General features: G+C 37.3%; 1 protein-coding gene across 6 annotated transcripts in view; it reads right to left on the bottom strand.

Moving 5' to 3' along the window:
• Mtmr1 (myotubularin related protein 1) overlaps positions 1–23684 on the bottom strand; it is a 67143-nt gene that overhangs the window by 31027 nt on the left and 12432 nt on the right. Inside the window, exons 3-11 of one of the 6 annotated variants that reach the window (XM_026777069.1) lie at positions 20302–20325; positions 18021–18071; positions 13697–13772; positions 6900–6994; positions 6455–6562; positions 3145–3246; positions 2849–2932; positions 2128–2277; positions 1111–1299 (exon numbers count right to left, since the gene is read on the bottom strand). In XM_026777069.1, coding sequence (XP_026632870.1) covers positions 1111–1299; positions 2128–2277; positions 2849–2932; positions 3145–3246; positions 6455–6562; positions 6900–6994; positions 13697–13772; positions 18021–18071; positions 20302–20325 — 879 coding nt within the window. Of the gene's footprint in view, positions 1–1110; positions 1300–2127; positions 2278–2848; positions 2933–3144; positions 3247–6454; positions 6563–6899; positions 6995–13696; positions 13773–15496; positions 18001–18020; positions 18072–18196; positions 18281–20301; positions 20326–23684 lie in introns of those variants that run through there. The other 5 variants (XM_013354472.2, XM_013354473.2, XM_026777070.1 and 2 more) reach the window with 5 other exon arrangements.

The following is a 23684-nucleotide window of genomic DNA, read 5'->3' on the forward strand; positions in this document are numbered from 1 at the left end:
CTACATTGTAAAGTCCTAGCTAAGTTTATGGAAGGTGTAGCCATTTCACTTTCCCCTCCCAAGCAAACAAAGCTTACTTGTCCTATTTATAGCACCTCAAACTGTCTGCCTTTGTTATTTCCCCCAGTGCATTGTCCCTACTGGGTGCTCATTAGATGTGTTACACAAGTGTCACATTACAAGTATGGATGAGCCAGGCGGTGGTGGCGCACGCCTTTAATCCCAGAACTCAGGAGGCAGAGGCAGGCAAATCTCTGTGAGTTTGAGACCAGCCTGGTCTACAAGAGCTAGTTCCAGAACAAGAGCTAGTTCCAGAACAGGCTCCAAAGCTACAGAGAAACCCTGTCTCAAAAAACAAAACAAACAAAACAAAACAAATATGAATGAGAAAACTGTCAGTTTTCTAATATTTTGAAATTTTACTTGAGGAGAAGGTAAAATCTTCTGACTACTGAAGGCATGTCTTCTGGTAGACTATTGGAAAACTATCCATGGGGAAGAGAAATGACTCAAATCAAAACATTTCTCTATGTGGATAATAGGTACCAGGAGCTTGATCTTCAAATTTTCATGCACATAAATGACTCAAGCCCCTTTAGCTCATGTAGAACAAAAAGGAACCACATGCTTGCACATCTCACACATTGTGAGTACCGCTTTATGTCACTTATGGAAATTTTATATATTTGTAGTTTCATGTAGCTGAGTCTATTCTAAATAAATATGTATATGCATAAATGTATAAAATAATATATAAAATATGAAGAGATAGGAATTGGTTAAATAATCAATAAATTTATTAGAGGGGCTTCCAAGGGGCATGTGGTTGTTTTACTAAAATACATACTGATTTATGCAGTGCTCTTTCAAGGCTTTAATTGAGTTATCAGATAAAACTGCGGAGAAGTAATGAAAACAATAAGATTTCAGCCAATGTAGGATGCTGGATACAGTCCACAGAGTATTAAAGAAGGAGTGACAGTCACAGTCTACATTAAAAGACTCAAAGTTCACATAATAAGAAATTCAATGGCCTGTTCCAAAACCATGAAGACTTACAGAAAGTACATAAAAAAAAACAAATTTTCTACAAGGCTACTGAACATGTACCTTGTTGGTATCAGCAACGCTGTTTTGTCGGGCATCAAAGATGATGAGTTTATGTGACTGTGCGTTAGCATCCATTATTGTCTGTAGGTATTTTTCATCTTCTTTGCAGCGTTTATCATTGGGACCCACCAGTGGCTGGCTGCAACGTGTAATCGTTGCCTGACTTTCTGGGTGAATCCATGATAAAACCTAATGTTTTTAAAGCAACAAATAAAACATATCTGCTGATAGAGATCATTCATAAATTAATATAATTAATTGGTAAGAAAAGTATAATCTCTCCCAAAGAGTTTTTTCACAGCTCTGAGTAGGTAAGCTAGTCATAACATTGTAGTGGCCAAAATACTTAAAATGTGTTGGTCACACTAAAAGACCAACTATATTAACTAGATACTCTATAAAAAAAAACCTTTCTGCTGTTGAAATTCTATCATTTTAAGTAAAATAAAAGTTAAGTCGAACTATTACTAAAATCTAGTCCCATTTCTATTTGACTGGCTAGTTTCATATTTTTTCTAATATTAAAAAACCCTCTGTATCTCTATAATAACATAAATAGCAGCATGAGGTCTCATATTAAAAACAAATCTATAACTCTGCCACCAGATCTCTCATTTTCCTGCAGTGGTCAAGTGACACAAGATTACTCTGATGTAAACTCTAGGCATGTTTGTTTTAGTACCATGCCGCTACATCAATGCACACAGCAGGAAGAAAGAATGGATTTTCACCAGAGTGAATGGTGGAACCAAGAGGTAAACTGTAGTGCAACAGCATGGTCATTCTTGCTACTCCTCTATTATTCCTGGCTCTATCTGGAGTGTAAAATTTAAGGTACCTTTGCATTTAGAAATAGGACATATACAAGAGTGAGACAGCAAATGCGTGTTTATGTAATGAGTTATTTCTTAGGAATCAAAGATACAGTCGGGTTTACAAGCTAAGTTTTTACTTTCCATTTTGTTATTAGATACAATGCAGTGTCTTTATATCTAAATAGCAATGCCTATTACTTACAGGGACTCTGCCTTTTGCTCGAAAGGCTGCCACTTTTGAAAGGTCATCATCTTTTACACTAGTTGGCACAACAATGATGGCAGGGTAGGTATCGCAGAATTCATAATTACTGTTTATTTTGGATATTTTCCAACTCTCATTTGGCAAGCCCTGTAGGGTATTAGAGAAGGAAGAAGGGGAAATACTCACCTCTACTTTGCAAACAAACAAACAAAGTATGAATCACATCTCTTTCCTATTTTAAATGAAAATTCATTTGTAACTTTTTCAATGTTATTTAACTAATAATGCCTCCAATAAAATTTAATAGCAGTTTGGATCCTTATTCGTCAGTTCTTTATGAGATATGTAATAAAAACATCTAGAAGCAGATAGCTTGGTAATAGAGCACTTGCCTACTATGTGCACAATCCTGGAAGGGAGCGTGGGAAAGGAAAAAGGAAAGATGGCAAGTAAGAAGACAGATAGCAAGGTAGAAAAGACATGCAGGAAAATAGCAGCAAGGCAGGCAGGCAGGCAGGCAAGATGAAAGGAAGGAGGAAGAAGAGTGAGGAAGGAAGAAGGAAGGAAGGATGGGTTCTTAAAATTCTGAGTTTCAAACCCTTGTCCACACATTCAACTAATCCCTCTGGAAAATGATGGCTAAACACCAACGAAGTCAAAGATATGTCATAGGAGGAGAGGGCACCAGGGAATCAAGAACCAACGTGGCATACTCTACCTGTCTCTTATATTCAGATACTGGATCATAAACTTTCCAGCCATTAACTGGAAACTTTTCTTTATAGTTGAATGCAAATAGCACCTGTATATAAAACCCATAAAATACATGTGAGCATTTGTGTTAGAACTCCTATTTTACTCTGTAAATTTTAAAGTAACAAATTGGAAGCTTTTCTTAATTATTACACAGAAGAGAACGAATCCAAATATTTGAATTTAGTTGTAACACAGAAAAGAGATAAAGGCAACTTCTAAAGGAATGCATGCAGGAAAGGTTTACTTTGTTGTACTTGCCTGCCCATTAGAAAGAGGAAAAGCATGCTTGTTGAGGTTTTCAAATATCCCAAGTTTTCGTTGTTCCTCCTGCTTATATGCAAGTCTCAGGTTTCTCATATCCTAGTAAACAATAAGCACCTGTTAGCAAGATACCCTGTCATATATACATAAAAATGTTTATTTACCCTCATTTTGTACTATATAGTTCTCCAACTCACAGAAGACAAGTTAACAAAAATACTTCCAATGAGATTTGAAAAATTAAGGAACCTGGAATAAAGAGGATGTTAATGTGTATGTATATATGTATTATGTGGGGGTGTCAACAGAATAATTAAGAATAATGCTGAAGTGTAGCTCTTCACAGTTGATGGCTTCTGGCAGGGGTGGGGTGGGGAAGACTAAGTTTTCTTCAAGGGATTGGCCACTGGGAGTTTGACCATGCTCCATTGAGTAGTTGTGCAACACAAACCGAACTTGGTGTGGGTTTTTTGTAGGAGACAAAACAAGAATGGGAGGGTGGAACTGGGAGGAATGGTATTATTGGGGTGCATTGTACAACATTCCCAAATAATCAATAAAAATATTATGTCATGTATTATATCAAAAGAATTAAAAAAGAATAATGTTTACACACAAAACAAGTACCAACACACTCTGTGTACTTTCAGGCCAAAAATATGCCATGGAATGTATTGTTCAAGTTAAGCTGATGAAGGAGCCAACTACATAATTTACTTCTTCATCCATGAAAAAGAAATGTTGCAGATTCTTGCCCCTATGTACTCACTGAAAGTAGTCACTACTATGTGGAGACTATAGCTCTCAGCAATGTCCTTGTAGTAATATAATGTTGTTTCTTAAGATCACTTAAGAACGCTTTCCTTTAAGTGAGGTAAGACGCCTCAGACAGAGACGCCATGCTCCCATCTCCAGGGCGGACGTGAGAGCTCTGCTCTCTGAAACACACGCGATGAAGCTCCAACCCAGGATGGACGTAGGCTAGAATCTTCCCAGTAAGACTGGTGCTCACAGATTATTAGAGATGGGTTGATTGGGATATCAGAATTAGCCAGTAAGGGCTAGAGCTAAAGGGCCAAGCAGTGTTTAAAAGAAAAAGAAAGAATGCTTTCCTTTGTCCCAGTGTTCTCCCTGATGGCCAAATGCCCCACCACAAGTTATCAGGAACCAGTGCATCAAGCCTAAGCTCTTAATGTGTGATTTCTTCCAATGTGTTTTAAGCATAGCCTCTCAACCTTTTAAAATCTATGTTCAAACAGTATCATTCTTCTTTAACATAAAAAGAAATTTGAAAATAAATATAATGACAAACAAAGAAATAGTATCATGGGAAGTAAAGTTATTGTGATACTTATATAACAGCAAATGAATGGCAATAACCCAAATGTCTATCATTAGAGGTTGTATCTGAATAATGTACAAGGCAGCTAAAGACCTCCTAAAAAGAAGCTGCAGCTCTATATACACTAGTACGAAGGAATTCCAAGATTACATAGCCACAGGGAAAGAAAGGTACAGAGCCATGTATATACTATCATTGTCCTTTTCTTTTCTTTTTCTTTTCTGACAAGGTCTCACTAGGCAACCTTGGCTGGCCTGGAGCTTGCTATGTAGAGCATGCCAGCCATGAATTCACAGAGATCTGCCTGCCTCTGCCTCCTGAGTGCAGATACTAAAGGTATATGCCACCATGTGGCTTATTGTTTCTTTTAAAGAAATGTTTCCATGCACAAGGTATCTGTGCAGTGTTATATTAGGCATTAGTAAGTATGTCTGCAGAGTGTGGTAGACTGGGAAAGAAAGACTTGATACTTTACTATATACAGCTTTTGTACTTTTGAATTATGAATCAACTTTAAAAAATAAAACTCAGGCTAGAGATATGACTATGTTCTTCCAGATGTATCCATGTTCAATTCCCAGCACCCACATGGCAGCTCACAACCTTCTGTGACTCCATTTGCAGGGGATCTGATCTGACACCCTCTTCTGGCCTCCACAGGTACCAGGCAGATATTCATGCAGTCAAAACATCTACACATATAAAACATAATAAAATAAGCCATGTGTGGCGGTACATGCCTTTAATCCAAAGCGCTCAGGAAGCTTAGGCAGGCAGAACTCTATGAGTTTGAGGCCAGTCTCTGTCTACATAGTGAGCACCAGGCCTTCCAAGGCTACATAGTGAAAACGGACTGTGAAAACAAACAAATGAACAAATAAACAAAAAACTAACAACAAAAATAAAACCCCACACCTTGTGAGGTTCTCAGGCACAAGTTGGGAGCCTGGACTTTGTAATTCCAGGCTATGAAGCATTTAAACCAGCTGTCAGTCAATGCCCATGCCAGCCATAAAAATACTTTAGTGAAACAGCCACAGGACATGGGCCAAAGTAGCATCGCTTCCTGACATGACTGTTTTTCAAGTCACACTGGCTGGGCATACACCCTGGTAACTCACTTGCTGTTTAGAAATGCTCAGAGGGAAGGAAAAGCATTTTAATCCCTGCAAGAGTATATGCAACAAGTGTGGCATGTAGATTAGTGGTAGAGTATGTGCTTAGAATGTGAGAAGCCCTGGGCTCCCCTATCCAGGAAAGGAGTGAGAAGAGGAAGGATTGAGATTTATTGACTTTGGTGTGTGTGAACAAATAGGCATGCAACAAATCTGAACATCAATATGGACATCAATTCCAAATTTAGAAATGGTCTTGACAATTCTGCAGGCAGGATACATCTCCTGGTACATTACGGTAGCTTTTAGTAGACTGTGTTATAGTAATAAAGTCATCAGGCATAAACCCTACTCATTTGAGGCCTTTTTTTTTAGTGGCCATCATTAAAGTTTTCCCACACATTCCTATCTAACATTTTGAAGAAAGTGAAAAGAAAAAAACCGAGGATAGTTCAAGGCATAAAGCAACAGCATAGCCAAGAATCTTTAATCACTAGAGTTCTAGAACAGACTGACGGTCTTTGACCATCGACTATGTTGAAAAGTACTTCTAAAACAGGAAACTGTGAAAGGGGGTATTGGATTCTGCTTTCTGTTTGGTTTCTCTGAGATGTGACAAATGATGCCAGCACTTGTGTTGCAGGTTAATTAGAAATGTTTCAACTTTCAAAAAGGATTGTTTTGATATGTTATACAGTGGTTTGCATTCTTTGATATAAGACTTGAAGGAATCATTGTTCTGAAAACAGTACAAATTGTTCCTATGTTCCAGAGACCATAAGGGGCATGAGTCAGAACAAGTTCCGAGTGGACCGCCCCATGCCAGTGTTTACTTGTGTCTGCAGCCTACCTTGCACACGATCTCTATACCACAAGAATTATCCCCATGGCTCTGGGCACCAATCTTCTCAACTCTGCTGATCACTCCAAGGGGAACATCAAGGATGAAATGTGGGTCCTAGGTTTAAAAATTAAACATCAAAGTCAGAAAACAGAGTTTTCATGTTTTAAGTTGCTCCATAGTTATTACATATGATTGTTTACTTTGAAATGCAGTTATCATTACCCCAGATAAGAAGCTGACATCTGAGAGATAGTATTCCGCATGAGGTCTATACCCAGACCACAGTGACACTTCTTCAAATCTAAGCACAAATTTAACAATTTTGATTGACACCCAAAATTTCTTCAAACTCATTGTCATGTAGTGTCCCTGTGATGGGAAGTCAGGGGATTGTTTACTTTCTTTTACTGTTCACAAGATTTGAAAACGAAAGCATGCTTAAAAATCTTACCCTTTCTACGTTTTTGAAGTACATTTTAAAATCCGTCACTGTCAGGGTCCCACTCACTGCTCCCATAAATGGGCAGATATACATGACATCTTTCACTAAAAGAAGAAAACCAAAGTAGCAATGATTCTTATTGTTTTGTATTTCAGTAACTTCCAGCATGAGCTTCCAAATTTGTATGCATGATCCAGTCTTGTAGGAATTTAAAACTTTAAGGAATTATATCAGTTATTACATAATGGCATAAACAGTCTTCTGATACAGTTAAACTGTATTACTACTTAATAAGACTTTAAGTTAAAAAAAACTTATAGTATGTTTATTTTGTTCTTTTTTCAGGTAGTTAATATCTTCCCTGCTTAAAAGTTGATAATGCTCAAAATATTAATTATCCTCTGAAGTCACTGGGCTCTCATTCTATAAACTGCTGCAACCTAAAACTAGTAAAAGCTTAACAGTAAAGGCTAAACTGCTTTGCAGCTGAAGAAAACTTGCACACTATGAATGAAGTAGAGAAAGACTTCTTTCATGAGCTGAGAGTATAGATCAGTGCCTGAGGCCGTAGTATGGTTACCTGCTAGGAGGGCTGGCTTAAAATTCCTTATCAGCCAGGCATGGTAGTGCACACCTTTAATCTTAACCAGTAGTTGTAGACGCAGAAGGATCTCTGTGAGTTTAAGCCATCCTGATCTACATAGTGAGTTCCAGGACAGACTCTATCTCAAAAACAAAATTTCTGTATCAAAGTTAACTTTCTGTTTCTTATCAATCAAATATGCACAGTATGTTTAATTCCTGTGACAGTTAAAAGGCTAACCTCTATCATAAAGATTGTGCATCTTTATGGTTTTCCCACAGTGCCAATCCACTGCAATGTTGGAGTGACCAGAACATACATAGCTACAGACATAATTCACAGCAGAAGGATGACTCAGCCAATTGTCAAAGAACTCTCATTTTTTTTGTAATTTAATAAGTTCTGAATGTCTTCTATTGCTGGGAGCTGGGTTTAATATAATTAGACAAAGTCCCTGTTCACAGACACCTGGGGACATGTGAGATTTGACACAGAAAAATCACCATTATACTATAGCATTAAAAATGCTAACATAATGACATGGACACACAGTGATGGACTTCAATTAAGAAGCATCTTCACTCATCAGAGAAGCAGATGGGGGAGAAAAGAAAAGGGAGGGAGAAGAGTGGTGAGTTGTTAGAAGTTTGTTACTATGGATGCATCAGAGGGAGCAGTAAGGGTGGAAATTCATGAAGCTAGCCAGATAGGTTAGCACGGAAATGTACTAGTAAATGTATCTGTTGAATATCAAAGCATCATTAGTATGTTATCCTTAAAAGAGAAAAAAAAAGCAGAAGCAAAACTCTGTGGGTTTATAGCATATGTACAAGTACAATGGATGCTAACAATAGCAAAGACTGGAAGGACACATGAGAGTATACACTCGTACAGTCCTTACCCTACACATAAAAGTAGAAAATTTTGCAAGATGTGATAGTGATAGCACACACATTCAACATCAGCATTTGGGAAGCAGATACAGGTGGATTTCTGTTTGTTCAAGGCCAGACTTGGTCAAAATAGAAAGTTGTAAGCCAACCACGACTACATAGTGAGACTATCTCCAAAACAGAAGTGGAAAATGACTTGAAAATGTAAAATATAAATCATATAAGCAACTAATAAAATAACAGAAAGAACTGCAGCAACTACACAGACAGAGGAGATAAAATGCATACTGAGAAAGTACTCAATTAATTAACAAGGACAGAGCTCAGTGGCAGGGTGCTTGCCTGACAAGCATTTAGGCTCTCAGTTCAGTCCTCAGCAATGTAACAAAGAAAAAAAAAGAAAAGAAAGAGTATTCAATTAAACCAAAACATGACCAAAAAGGCAAAGAAGACACCAAGAACTAAATGAGACAAAAGAAAACAAATAATACGATAAATTTAAAATTAATTATATTTATAATATATTGATGACCCCAACATCACAAATTTAAGGCACAGAATGTCAGATCATGGACAAAAACAAGATTTTTAGCTGTACATGGCTCAAAAGAAATCTACTTTACATTAAATGAATGAATAAAGAAAATGTTACATACATACAATAGAACAGTATTTAACATAAAGAAAATGGAAATCATATTTACAGGAAAATGAATGCAAATCCAAAGTTCAATAATAAACCATATTCAGAAACACAAATACTGCATACTTCCTATCATATGCAGATCCTAAATTTTAATGTGTGTGTGTACTCAAGTATGTGCATGTGCATATCTATGGATACAAGCCATGAAACTAGATGGGAATATAAAAGGGTGGAAAGAGGTATTGGTGGTTGAGAGAGGCTAAAGAGGGCAAGAATGGATGCGACATAAAAGCAGAATGGGGCCTTTTGTGGGTAGGAAAGAAACCAACAGGAGTGGGTGGGACTGGGGAATGTAGAACAGCATGGGGAAAAGGATCAATAACAACAAGGCATGGGACATTGGTAGGATGATTGCCTATCCTGGATAAATCCCTGGATTTGATCTCTATTACTGTATAAAACAGGTGTTGTGGAGTTCTGTAATCCAGAACTCAGGAGGTTGAGGTAGAAGGATCAGGAGTTCAAGGCCAGCTTTATTTACATAGTGAGTTTGAGGCTGACCTGAGCTATATAAGACTCTGTCTCAGAAAAATAAATGCATATGAAAACACCATAATTAAACCCATTATTTTGTATGCTAATTTACAAAGCTAAAAAAAGATATGAATATTTTGAAATTGAAAATAGGTGTATCAATGTGAATTAAGAAAAAGCTAAAATATCTACAATAATATAAAACAATGAATTTTTTGGAGCAAAGAGTTATTACCAGAAATAAAGAAGGTAATTTTCTACTAATCACAGGGTCAATTCATAAGAAGGATATAATAATTATAAACATGTATGTACCTAGAACTTTAAAACAGAGAAAAGTAATTGATCTGCAATGAGACACAGATATCCACAATAAAGGAGGGAACTGCAGGCTGAGTAAAGACATAGAGGATCAAATGATACCAACAAATTCAACCTAATTAGCATCTATAGTACACTCCAATAAATAACAGCATAATACATGTTCTTTTCAACAGTGTATAGAACACTCAAAAGATCATATTGGGGCCATAATACAATTCTTAAGATATATTCAAAACATAATACTTATGTTTCCTAAACACAAATAGACTGAACTTAGAAATTAACACCAGAAGAGGGTTTGATAAATTCATAAATACACAGAAATTAAACAACACTATTCATTTTGCTATTGTTGGTGGTGTTTTTTGTTGGTTTTTCAGATAGGGTATCATTTAGCACATGCTGACCTTGGATGAACTTGGACTCCTAATCCTTCTGCTTCCACTCCCAAATGCTGGGATAAACAACATACTCAAGTAATCCAAGGGTCAAAAAAATCAAAAAGCATTAGATGTCATGAAAATGAAAACACAAAATCATAATTCATAAGGTGGTAGAAAGTAGCAATTCGAATATCCAAACAACCAAGCTAGAAGAGAGCAAAGCTCTCAAATCAATGACAGCAGTTGTCTACTTAAGCAAACAGGGGAAGAAGAGAGAATGGAACATGCAGGAAGCAGATGATAGGAAGCAATAAATGAAATAGAAAACAAATAATAATGAAAACCTAATTCTTTGAGAATTACCAACACAATTAGTAAACCTTATATTCAGGTTTCTCAGGGAGAAAGGAGAGCATGTATGTTACAGGTTTAAGGGCCATATCACCATCAACTGTATAGATACTAAGAAAGTGTGGTAAGTAACATTTTCACAATGATTTCACAACTACCATTAAATGGGAGAATTTTGAAAGGATGTAAACTACCAACACTTTCTCAGAAAAAAAAATGCTTAGATAAATTATCCAACAGCTACTGAAGACATTTAATTAAGTAATTATGATCTTTCCATGAAGAAAAGTCAGAATCCAGGTGGTTTCATGAGTAAACTACAAAATTGTAAGCAAGAAATAAATTTTTTTAAAACCAAAAGCTGAGAGAGAATAATTCCCAATTCACTCACTCTATGTAGTTAGTATTACTGATGCCAAAAGCTGACAAAGCCATTACAGGAAAACTTAAGGTCACTATCTGTCATAAATATGGGTGCAACATCCCTCAGTGCAATTTTAATCTATCAAACCTTGATGTGGGAGGGTCATCTGTCTATGTGTTACTTTCATTGGTTAATAAAGAAACTGCCTTGGCTTTTTATAAGGGCAGAATTTAGACAGATGGAGTAGACCAAACAGAATGCAGAAAGCAGAGTCAGGCAGTCGCCATGGTTCTCCTCTCTGAGACGGATATAGGTTAGACTCATCCCAGTAAGCCACAGCCTCGTGGTGCTACACAGATTTAATGGAAATGTGTAGAATGGAGCAGCGGGCTCCCACACGGCTAGCTTAGCCCCGGAAATAACAACACACAAATTGTATTCTTTTAAACACTGCCTGGCCCGTTATCTGTAGCCTCTTACTGGCTAATTCTCACATCTTGATTAACCCATTCCTAATAATCTGTGTAGCATCATGAGGTAGTGGCTTACCGGGAAGGATCTTAACCTGCGTTCATCTTGGAGAGGAGAGCTATATCATCTGCACAACTATGCTTTCTTTCTCCTAGCAATTAGTTCTGTTTACTACGCCTACCTAATTTTCTGTCCTATCAAAGGGCCAAGGCAGTTTCTTTATTAACCAATGAAAGTGATACATAGATGACCCTCCTCCATCAGAAATGAGTTAATCAAGATGTGAGAGTTAGCCAATATGAGGCTAGAAATAATGGGCCAGGCAGTGTTTAAATGAATACAGTGTCCATGTAATTATTTCCGGGGCTAAGCTAGCCGTGCAGGAGCCAGGAGGCATGAAAAGCAGGCCTGCTCACCTCATCACTACAAAACCTAACAATGCAGAGGAAGATAATACATGAAAGAAAGTAGAGTTTATCCTGGGACTGTGTTGACCAAGCATTCAGAATGAATTGATGTAATCTGCCATATTACAGGTTAAAGAAAAGTAATACTATTAATTGATACCAAAAACATGCATTTCACAAAATTCAGTTACTGACTACAACTGTTACTAAAGTAAGAGTAGAAAAAATATCTTTGATATGATAAAGGACAATAACCACCTACAGTCAACATCATATTTAATGAAAATGTGAACATTTTCCCAACATAAAGAATAAGAACATCTACTCTCATGCCTTCTCTTTAATTTCATACTGAAGGTTTTACACAAGAGAAAGGAAGCAAAAGCATTCACACAAGAGAGGAAGAACTAGAACACTCCTACGCTGCTAGATATATACTAATACCAATTTCTTAAGTTAAATGACCCACTCTATCCCTTAGACATTTATCCAAGAGAAAGAGAATATGTGTATAAAGGCTTTTTAAAGAATGTTCATAACAATTTTATTTATAATACAAAAAACAGCAGAAACAACCCAAATAGCCACCAACACGTGAATGCATCCTTAAATGAAGCAGTATTCAGCAATAAAAAGGAATGATTGTTAACTGATATCATAATGTAGTTGAATATCAAAACAAGTATTTGAAAGAAATTAAGAAAAAAACCCTGCAATTTCACTTCTGGAAAGTACTCAAAAATATAAACCACAGTTTGAGGGCATAGAGGAATGGACAGGAGAAGAGATGGAAAGGGGTGACATGAGAAAACTACTGGGCTGGATATGTTCATTACCATAAGAGTGACAATGGCTTCCCAAGCGTATGCTATGTCAAAGCTCACCCTGCTCTAAACTACTACTCAATAGGGAGTATTTTACTTAACAATGACCTACTTTAATACTTTGCCTCCAGGAACATATTTTATTTAATAGTGGGGGTTAATTTACTTTACCCTTTGCAAGCCACTAGAGGAATTTAAAGCACACTTATAAAGCTTAAGGATGTGCAGCTGTTCCTAACATGTACCTGTAAGATATTTCCAATAACTGGGAGAGGTACAGGGCTATGTGAGAATCTCCACCTCCCAAAGCTGCATTTCCAGAGTGAAAAAGAGACACAAAGAGGAGAGAATGAGGCTCTGGTAAGACAGCCCAACCATTCGAATGGTCCTAATATGTATGAGATGACTATATTGAGACTGAACACCCATGCTGGGAGAGAGCCATGAAGCAAATAGCCCAGCAGAGTTGACTATCCAACCCAGCAAACCGGGATGAAAAACTTATACACAGACGCCCCTCCTACATACCATCTCTTGAGATGCATGGCATTTTATCACGGGAGGTATGGTAACCCTCATGCCATTACTTTATATGCCAGAATGGCAGTACATGCTATTTTCTTCCAGTAAAATTATATTTTTGATAATCACAGAAGTCAACAAAAATTATTTGCAAAGTTCTCCAAATGTTACTAAGATGCTATTGCAGTCATCTACTGATCAATTAGTTTATGGTGAAATAGTCCATCAAAGCAGCAAGGCAGAATTACACTTAGTAACTAATCAGCTCTCATTTCATGATGAACAGGTAGGCTTCTGTTCTTTTGGTAAACACTCAGCTGCCACTTAACGTGGATCCTCTATATTATTCCATCTCTTAAGGTCAGGATGATGCTAATAAGAAAGAATGGACCTCGTTCCTTAATTAATCAGTCTAGCTGATCTCCAACATAAACATCACCTATGCTTTCAAAGTACCACTTTATTTTATAAATTCCTATAACAAATGGTATACATTAAACTTACCAATGGCCTTAATTGATTCTCCTGGAAAAAGTGGAGCTTCTTCCATCTGTGCCAGTTTATTTCCATCCCGTAAAGCCTGGCAAGAAACCAAACAGGAATAAATCTAACTTTCCATCTGTAGATAGAGGAGAATGCTGGTATTCTGGGATCTCTTGATAAGGCTACAGAAGCATGCAAAAATGTAAGCCCCCTCCCCCTTAAACATTTTAAAAGCTCAGCACTACAAGACGTCATGCTGCATATTCTAGCAAATTGTTACAACATATTTACAATTAACAGTTAGAAAGCATTAATACAGAAGTGGCTTGACGGGACAGATAGATACTGTAATCAGCACACAGATAGGTATTGTAAGGTGCCATCAAATTTGAAAATAAGGTCAGAAAAAATGTTATCTTCTAAGCATGAAAGTAACACAAATAAAAACACTAGAGGTGAGGTACTTAGCCAAAGTAGAAATTACAGAACCTAAGAAATAGTTTGGGAAACCCTGAGGCAGAATTAAAATGACCAGAGAATGGTCTCAGAATAGTGCACAATTAAGAAAAGCCCTAGGCTTTGGCACTGAGGCCCAGCTACATGCAAACATGTACATGTATGTGTGTGCATGTGTATATAAGTGTGTGTGTACATGTGAGTGTGTGTGTATGCATGTGTGAGTGTACATCAGGGAGCATACAGAATGGGAATGCCATTGTTTGTTCACTCTAGGCTATGAGATTACATTGGCAGATGAGAGTACAAGTTGAACATCTGTAATGTCAATATTCCAAATAGGAAACGCTCCAAAATATGAAAGCTTTTGAGAGCCAATATAATGCTAAGTGGAAAATTCCACACCTGACCTTATGTGAAAGGTGGCAATCAAAACACATATACTAAAAAGTATTGTATAAGTTTTCCTTCAGTCTATGTGTGTAAGGTGTAGATGACACAAAATTTATGTTTATTTTTGGGTCTCATTCAATACTCCAAAATATGAAAAATTCCAAAATCTGAAACACTTCTCCCAAACATTTGAAATAAAGAACACTCAACTTGTATTGCAATGTATACTGTGGGGCAGGGTGTGTTCACCACGCATTTCCCAAAGCCAATTCATTTTGTTTTTGTTTTTTTTATTTTCGAGACAGGGTTTCTCCGTAGCTTTCGGTTCCTGTCCGGGAACTAGCTCTTGTAGACCAGACTGGCCTCGAACTCACAGAGATCTGCCTGCCTCTGCCTCCCGAGTGCTGGGATTAAAGGCTTGTGCCACCACCGCCCGGCTAAGACAATTCATTTTATAACTAATTTCATACTCCCCAAGGAAACTATTAATGAGTTACTAGGTTCATTGGCTACAGTTATGCTAAAAGAAGGATGGCTGGGCAGTTCATGCCTATATTTATACTACGAGGCTGACATTGTGATTTGGGAGCCAGCTTTTTGTAAGCTTCATTGTATGGTTCCAGATAACTCATAGAGGAGCAGAAAATGGAGTTCCTGAACTCCAAAGCTAGGACAGGATCCTAAACTTGGGGCCTATTCTAAGGTACTGCCACTCTGTGAGTTGCTACCAAGGAAAACAGTCATTTTCTCCTTGGCATGTCTGAAACGATGTGAAATGAACAAGAATAAGGTGATCCAAACCACAGCAACTACAAAGCTATATTCCATAGAACATTATTTCCCAGGAGATGTAAATAGTTATTTAAAAAAAAAACAGGGAAATGCTATGTTAGAAAAAGTGAGCTAGGCTTTAGTGTGTTAATGCACACCAGATCAGCAAGAGGGCGCTAGAGTACAACACATGCCTCATACCTCCTCAGTCAGGGAGTACTTTTTCAGGAATACCTGTTAACACTTGGGAGGGCATTAACATGCATCAGAAAACAGGGAGGGCAGTGCTGATCAGGGATATGGTATGTACGTCTCTTCCACCCAGAGGACAGAAGATTATATGGTCCATCCCTTCCTTATCAAAAAGTGTAGTGTTAAAATCATATACACATTAGGGTTCATCGTTACAACCAAACAATGTATTAAATTTGAATTTATAGTATAGATTAAGACATTTTTCATCAGAAAATTTCTGTAAAATTTTGATTTTATAGTGACAGAGATCAAACTTAGGATAGATACTGTATATGCTAAGCTGGTATTCTATCACTAAGTCACACCCCCACCTGAACATTACTTTTAAGACTTTCATATAAAGTTGACTCTCTTTTTCCACTTAATGTCCAACTTAATCATTTTATTATACTTGTTTTGGTCCCTGGTAGCAAATCCAAGGCCTTAATCGTGCTTTACCACTGAGCTCTGCCCTCAGCCCCATTTATACATTCCTTTTTATTTACATCTGACTTGGGAATATGCCTTTTATACAACAAAGCATAAACCAATACGCATACTTTTAAACATCTGGTTTTATAAATACTTAAATACCAACAGTCTTAATAGAAGTCTTAATCTGAGGCCTGCTTTAATTTACTATCTGAACTACTAATTTTATGGCATAATTACTAAGTAAGAAAGCTACTTTAATCAATGTTGGAGTTGTAAACTACAAGCATTACATTTTTAGAGCTTGCTTTAATGAGCAAATATTATACTATAAAATGGAGATTCTATAACTTATATTTAAAAATAACTAAGGATAGATTATTTTGGAATCTATTTATGAAAGCAAGCTTCTCTAATCACTAGAATCTGGAGGAGATTTGGGAAGAGAAGACACCTGTTCAGCTTTAGAGCAAGCCACATCAAAATTTAAGACTTCAAGCCTGAGCTAGTCAATAAAACACTGCCAGAATGCACAAGGCTCTCAAGATAAACAGTACAGAACAACTGGTTCTCTTCTTGTCCCATATTAATAGTCAAATATGACTGGAAACATCTGTGCATTTTTATGAGGCATGAATATGTTGGTGAACACAGTGAGATAAAACTTTCACTAAGTATGGGACATGTTTTTAAAGGATGAAAAAGCATCTATTAGAATAACACAAAAAAAGGCTCCAATGCTTCATATTCTTCCATAAGAGAAAGGAATACATTCAGCTTTACACAGGAAATCAAGAGACAATAGAAGACTCATTTTTGGTGAATATAGTAGATTCCCTTTATGAAGCTGTGTTAGGAGATAGGACTCACATTTGTGCTATATTAAGTTTTTACTTCAACTATCAGGTTGCACAGGACATGATTTGACTCTTGATTTATCCAACCTATGTACAGCACAACTGAAAGATGAAATAATTTGATCTCATAATAAAATAATTTGATTTGCTATTGGTGCCTCTATTTTCAATGTTGCTCAGCTATGAGCTTATCTCAAATTTGGTGCTTTGATCTTGAATGTGTAGCTGAGATCTACAACCTCCTGACTTTACTGCTGAGGGTTCTAACCCACCCAGATGACTCTGGCCACTGTTTTTCATAATGTGACTCTAAACTTCTGGATGAACAGTTTATGTATCAGCTGCATGCCTAAAGCAGTGATTTTATAGTTGAGTCATAAAAGATGCTTCTGGAGTCAATGGAGGAGGGTTCTGGGCAGGTGATGGAAGACAAAAGGAAGGCTGATCACTTGGGGCTTGCCAGGCATCCACAGCCCTGCTCTTCTACAGATTCTCCTATTCAGTTTCTATATCAGTAGCAGGAAAAGCACTACTGCTTCATGAATCTGGAGACATCTGGAAGTATGAAGGAAACAGCAGGATTCTGTATTCTGATTAATAAAAACAAAATAAATATGCTCATTCAAAAAATACAAAATACCTGGTGCTGCGTTAGGCACGAACCATGTAACTTTAAACTTCAGATGTATGGGTGTTTTGCCTACATGTATACATATGTGAATCACATGGCCAGAATAGGGCACTGGATGACCTAGAACTGGAGCTATAGACACTAGTAAACTGCCACGTGGGTGCTGGGAATTGGAAAAGCAGCCAGCACTTTTAACCTCAATCCCAACTATGCAACTTTGAATAACAAAAGGTCTACACCCTTATAAAGAACCTGTAGCATTTGTGTTTACTCCTCTAGGTCCTTGCTAAAAGCTCTTCATACTCTTACAGTGGCAGAGGTCAAGGTCATGTAACCCTATCTTGGGGAGCCAAGAAGTGTGAATAAAGCAACTTCTACTTGACAAAATGTTGGATAAACCAATTTTTGCAAATAATGTCATAATGGAATCTACCAAATATAGACAGGAGAGCACTATTATAGTGGTAAAAGCAACTGGAAAGCTTTGCTTATTGCCTAGATATCTAGTATGAAATGGCTTCTAGATGCACGGTCTGTAGCTACAAACAGATGAACATGGAGAACTTGCCACCTGATCAGCTTCAGCTTCAGAAGGGTAGCCATTGTGTTCTTCCTCTATCTCCTGCACAGCACCAGGTGCATGGACAAGAAGAAGCAGAGAAGAGAAAGAGAAACACGTGCAAACAGACAGGTGAAAGGACAGAATTTCTTTTTTAAGAGACAGTAACCATGTAAAAGTTGACACACCTTTTATGGCTTTGCAAATCACCACACTTGCCCCCTTCGAGTTAAGGAAATAACGTGTGGACCATCTATAGCATCCTCAGCCTAAAGTGTAGTGTCTATTTCTGTGTTGTGTTGGGGTAGAAAAATGAAAAGCAAACAAACATCATGGATTTCAAACAATGCACTGTCTTTATAAAACTAAGCAACACCATAGCAAATAGCAAAGAATATAACAGGCACATCATGTGCTCATAGAAAATAAAGCACACCACAGAAACCACATAAAAGGCAAAGTCAAGCCAAAATAAAAAGGCAGTTCATACATAGGTATTTTAGACAGAGTAAGAATTTGTATATTCTAAAGAAGTATTATATTACCCAGGGGTAAATTTCATTGCACCATGCACATAACACATGCTCAAGATTTTACATATAAATACATACATATATACATATGTGTATTATTTTATTACTTATTAAATACTGTGACATCTAATCAATATCACAATATTTCTAACTACAGTATCAAAAGCATGCTTCAAGAAAACAAATGCCACGTGTTTTTCTTTTTAATCTGTCCCTTTAAAGGTATGCTATTAATTTCTTCACAAAATCAATTTTCTTCTTGAAAGTTTAAAAACTGTACTATTAACTCAACAGGTGGTAGAAAGAATGTGAATGCTTAACACGACAGGATTATAATCCCTTTTAAAAGTGGTATCAAATCTCTAATAGTGAAAATATTAAAATTTAACAGTTTTACTTTATGAAACTGGTTCAAATGGCTATATTTTTTAAGGCAACAAAAGAAGTAACAAATTTTGAAATAATTTACTACTTCACATATTTACATTTTAGTCAATAAATTTCAGTAATTACATAACACATTTTTATACTCAGAATAAATTAATGGCTACCCATCATGGCAGTGTAGATTTTAAATGAAGCCTGTCTTGTTGAAATTTCTAAGTTTTTACATACAAAGACAATGGAATCATTCTGCAATTTTAAATGTTAAAACAGAAAAATTAATGGATATTCAAAACAAATTCATACAGTATTTCAAAGTCCATGCAAGTACAAAGTCAAACACTAATATTTAACTGTATGATTCAATAAAAGGAAATGAATCTCACAAGCCAAAGAAAACAAAGTAAGATGGCAAATCAACTAGTATAGCAAGAGTTTTACTTAACTTCATTATTTCTGTACAACTTCACTGGCTTCAATAAGATTACAAACTTCAAACTGAAGTAATTAAATCATACTACGAAAATCCAGATTGTTCCCATTTAATAAAAAATAGGTTCATTTTTTCATGTCTGACACTAGGAGTTAGATGCATGCAAATTACCAATCTTTGTCTTGCTTTATGAATATTCTGAAATAGAGGGAAGGAAATTCATGAGGAAAATATAAGCTACAATTCACTACATTTGTATTTTTAAAAAATACCGTTTTTTTTAAGTCTTGCTTCAAGATTAGCACTTAAACTTTTTTTGGACTGAACATGCAAACACAGCATGATTTAAGGTCTTAGATTAGATGGACAACAAATGATCACTTTTTTGGTTGCTAAGTTCTTTAGCATGAATCACACAACAAGCATGTGTGTGTGTGTATGTGTGTCTGTGTGCATGCGTGTGCAAAACAACAATAATCAAAGAAAAGAGGCTATCAACTCCAAAAGAGTGGAGGTGAGGATACATGGGAGGGGTTCAAGAGATGGTAGTTGAGAAGGGATGAAGAAAGGGAAGTAACATAATTCTGTTTCAATTAAAAGCATATTTGTAAAAAGAGGCCCACATAGGCCTAGACATACAGCACTAGCCATGATCATCCATTGGGTCAGAATTCATGTGGTATGAAGAAAGCCAGTACAGCACACTGGTAACAATTTTTGCATCCTGCCTTCACACACATAGGCTCTTACTGCACGTTTAAAAACTGTAGCAAACAAAGCATTTCCAGTGAACATTTAAAGCTATGACACAGCAGAGCAAACTGATCAGAGTGACTCATAAGAACCAGTGCGAAGGTAAAGAACACTAAACAGACCAAGTGTTCCATAAAGCACAGACATGTATAAGTAGGAGGCCCATCTGCCAAAAGCCAAATATCCTTACCCTGGTATCAGGCCTCCTGAAAACCTGTTAGTTAAAATACAGAACAACATCATCATGGAAATGATCTTATTGTGAAAGATGCCATTAGATTCAACAGCCTAGTCCCTAAGAAAGCTGTTAATCCTCTTTAACATATTTATCTCCAAAATCTCATTCAATATTAAGTCGATCCTAACACATTTGTCCTGTGAGTTTCAGGGAAGTATCTAATTCGAAGAAAATTATCTCCTCACTTCCAACTGTTTTAAACACAAATCCTTTCCTGCAAGTGTTTTCACAGGCTATTGTGACAGGGTACATTTCAAAAGTAAATGTTGTTTCTGTTTAGAAAACTGAAGGCATTTTCCCTGTAAAAGCAATGGTTATATAAAAGGGAGATAGGCTTTTAGGCCAGTCCACAAAACAAGAAAACCCCAAACTGGATCCAGAACACAGTTTAGCTATATATGAACTCAGTATCTTAACAGTGAGATAATCACACATCTTAATCTGACTTGGATTTAAATTTCCAATTCCAATTAGGACTCCAGGGTTAAACTCTCTGATTTGGTTATCCCACTGGAAGCAGGGGGTGCCTTCTCTGATAGACATGGCAACAAAGAAGAAGTTCTAGGGAGGAAGAGGTAGTGGCTGTGGTTGAAGCAGAGGTAAAACCATGCTTTATTTAACTGAGAGATACTGACTTCAGAATATTATTCCTGTGCCTGTGGCCTGTGAATCCTAACTAAACATGCAGCCTCTGTGTGGGAAAGCTCTAGTCAGAAGAAACAGCACACATAGACAGAACCTTAGAAAAACAAGTAGTTGTCATATTCTGGGGGAGGAGTTCAATGTTTCTGTACCTTGTTGCAAAATCTACAGTGCTAGCATTCAACACTAGATGTTGAATGAGAAACACATCATCAGAAAGAACAATTGCCAGGCTATTTATTAGCTTTATGGATTTACTAAATGGGAGAAGAGCATCTGAATACAAACACAGGCTACAAAAGCTATTCCTGTGTCAGCATTAACAACTTAAAAAAAATCCAAATGGAATGACCCTGCATGTTTGGTCAATGTTGCTCCCAGAAGACTCGAGTTATTAAATGAAAATAGCAGCATAAGGCATAAAATACTGCCCTACAAGCCATTGGTTAGGGAGGTCCCAGGTCACCAAAGTACCACAGGTTATTGCTGCTGTCTTTGGATACCCATCATAATTATGTGGGAATAATCCCTCGTTGCTGAAACACCACACACTCTGGCTGCAAAACATAAAAAGTCATCTTCAAACTCTTCAGAAACTTCCTCCCTAATGTCAGAAGGTGCTGTGCAGGCTGATGTGGGGAGAAAAGATATCAAAGTTCTTACCCAGTGCTGAACCCAGTATACTAAAGCATCAAGTTACTAGAAAAGATGTGCTCACTGGTGCAATAGCGGTGTGACTGTGACGGAGTGACGGAATGCTTTCTGATTAGATTTGAGGCCTGCTCCACAGCAAGGAATTTCATTCCTGGTTCTGGAATCCTAGGCAAAATCCCATGGCTGGTGAGTTTATAGACCCTAATGTAGAACTTGCTCTTCTTTTCCTAAGTGGTCATGCTATCAAATTGCCTTCTAAGTATTTATATTTCTACCCCTAGACCTATTCTGCTCTCAACCATAGAGAAGCTTCCATTTGCAGTGAACAACAGCCAATGGAAAGATGTGGAACTGATCTAAGTGCTGAGAAGATAGTGAATGCTTGGCCCTGAATGGGACATCTATTTCCACCATCCCCCTTTCTGCCACCAAGGCGCAGGGAGGAGGAGGAGGTGGAAAGAATGTAAGAGGTAGAGAGGGTGGGAAAGAGTGCTGTTAAATGCGGTGTTGTGGACATGATATGGCTGTTACAGTTACCTGCACATGACCTACACAAGGTAAAGCCAACTAAAATCCTGACATAGATGTTACAGATGATCTCCAGGTCCCACACCATACTGACAGAGATATTAACAGTAGGGAGCTGCTGTGGGAAGGAGAATCATTCCTCCTTATTGAGGATAAGACCACTGTAGGTATGTATCCTATGCTCCAGTGGATGACTCCACAACCTTGTACCTATGAGTAGCCTTACCTACACATAGTGACTTAGCAAAAAACAGAAGACATGTGATTGAGAGTACATGGGGGAGAATTGGAGAGGAAAAATAGAAACAGATGTGATTATATGTCATTTTATACATTGAAATTCTTTTAAAAAAAGAAAAAAATTAATAAGAAAATCTTTGCAGTTAAAAAGGTGTTCGGAATTAACTGACAATATTCTTCAAAATGAATTAAAGCCCTGAAGTTCCTAAGCAGAGACTTTTGGGGTTGATAAGCTTAAATCTGGCTTTTGGAGGGATGGCTTTTGGAGGGATGGATTCAAATATCAAAATTTATTTAATTGCATATTTTAAATATGTAAAGTTTAACATTTCTTAACTGTTCTTCAACAAAGTTCACAGAACATAAACAAAAAGAATAAGTGGCTTCTGGTAATAAAAGCCTCAAAACTGAAAGGGTCCCTAGCCAGAGATTCATTCTGGACCACCCCACTTGACTAGGCTTATTTCTAATTCTAACCATTGCCTCCATCACTGTTACTGACTTTGCCTTACTTCCTGATATAGCACTTTAAAATAGTGTTTATTGGCCTCTCCTTTCAGATGAGAAAATAAACTTCTCACACTACTAGCTCCCTCCTCCCATGCCCGGCCAGTTTAAAGTTCATTTTTAATTCTTTTGGTGTTCTCCTTCACCAGGAGTTGTGTTGTAGAGACACTCGAGCATTTTATGTTCAAGCCACTTCTCTCAACACCTGAGACATATGAACTGGTTTTAGTTTTAGGCTAGCTGAGATAAAAACCATTCTTGACTCCATTTTTTTTTCAATAAAAAAAAGGCACTGACTTCCTTGCTCATGTTCTCCCTCCTTCTGCTCCTCATTTGGATCTTAAGAGCTCAGTCCGGTGCTCCTATTTGGGTCTCTGTCTCTATCTCGATCCATTGCCAGATGAAGGTTCTAAGGTGATATGCAAGATATTCATCATTATGGCTATAGGATAGGGTCAGGGTGCACCCACCCACTGAGACAGTGGAACTGATATATTGGGAGCTCACCAAGGCCAGCGGGACTGGAACTGAATAAGCATGGGATGAAACTGAACTTTCTGAACATGGCAGACAATGAAGGCTGATGAGAAGCCAAGGACAATGGCATTAGGTTTCGATCCTAATACATGAACTGGCTCTGTGGGAGCCTAGCCTGTTTGGATGCTCACCCTCCTGGACCTGGATAGAAGTGGGAGGACCTTGGACTTCCCGCAGGGCAGGGAATCTGGACTGCTCTTCATTCTCGAGAGGGAGGGGGAATGGAG

This window comes from Microtus ochrogaster, unplaced genomic scaffold, assembly GCF_000317375.1.
Source record: "Microtus ochrogaster isolate Prairie Vole_2 unplaced genomic scaffold, MicOch1.0 UNK45, whole genome shotgun sequence".
Lineage (NCBI taxonomy): Eukaryota > Metazoa > Chordata > Mammalia > Rodentia > Cricetidae > Microtus > Microtus ochrogaster.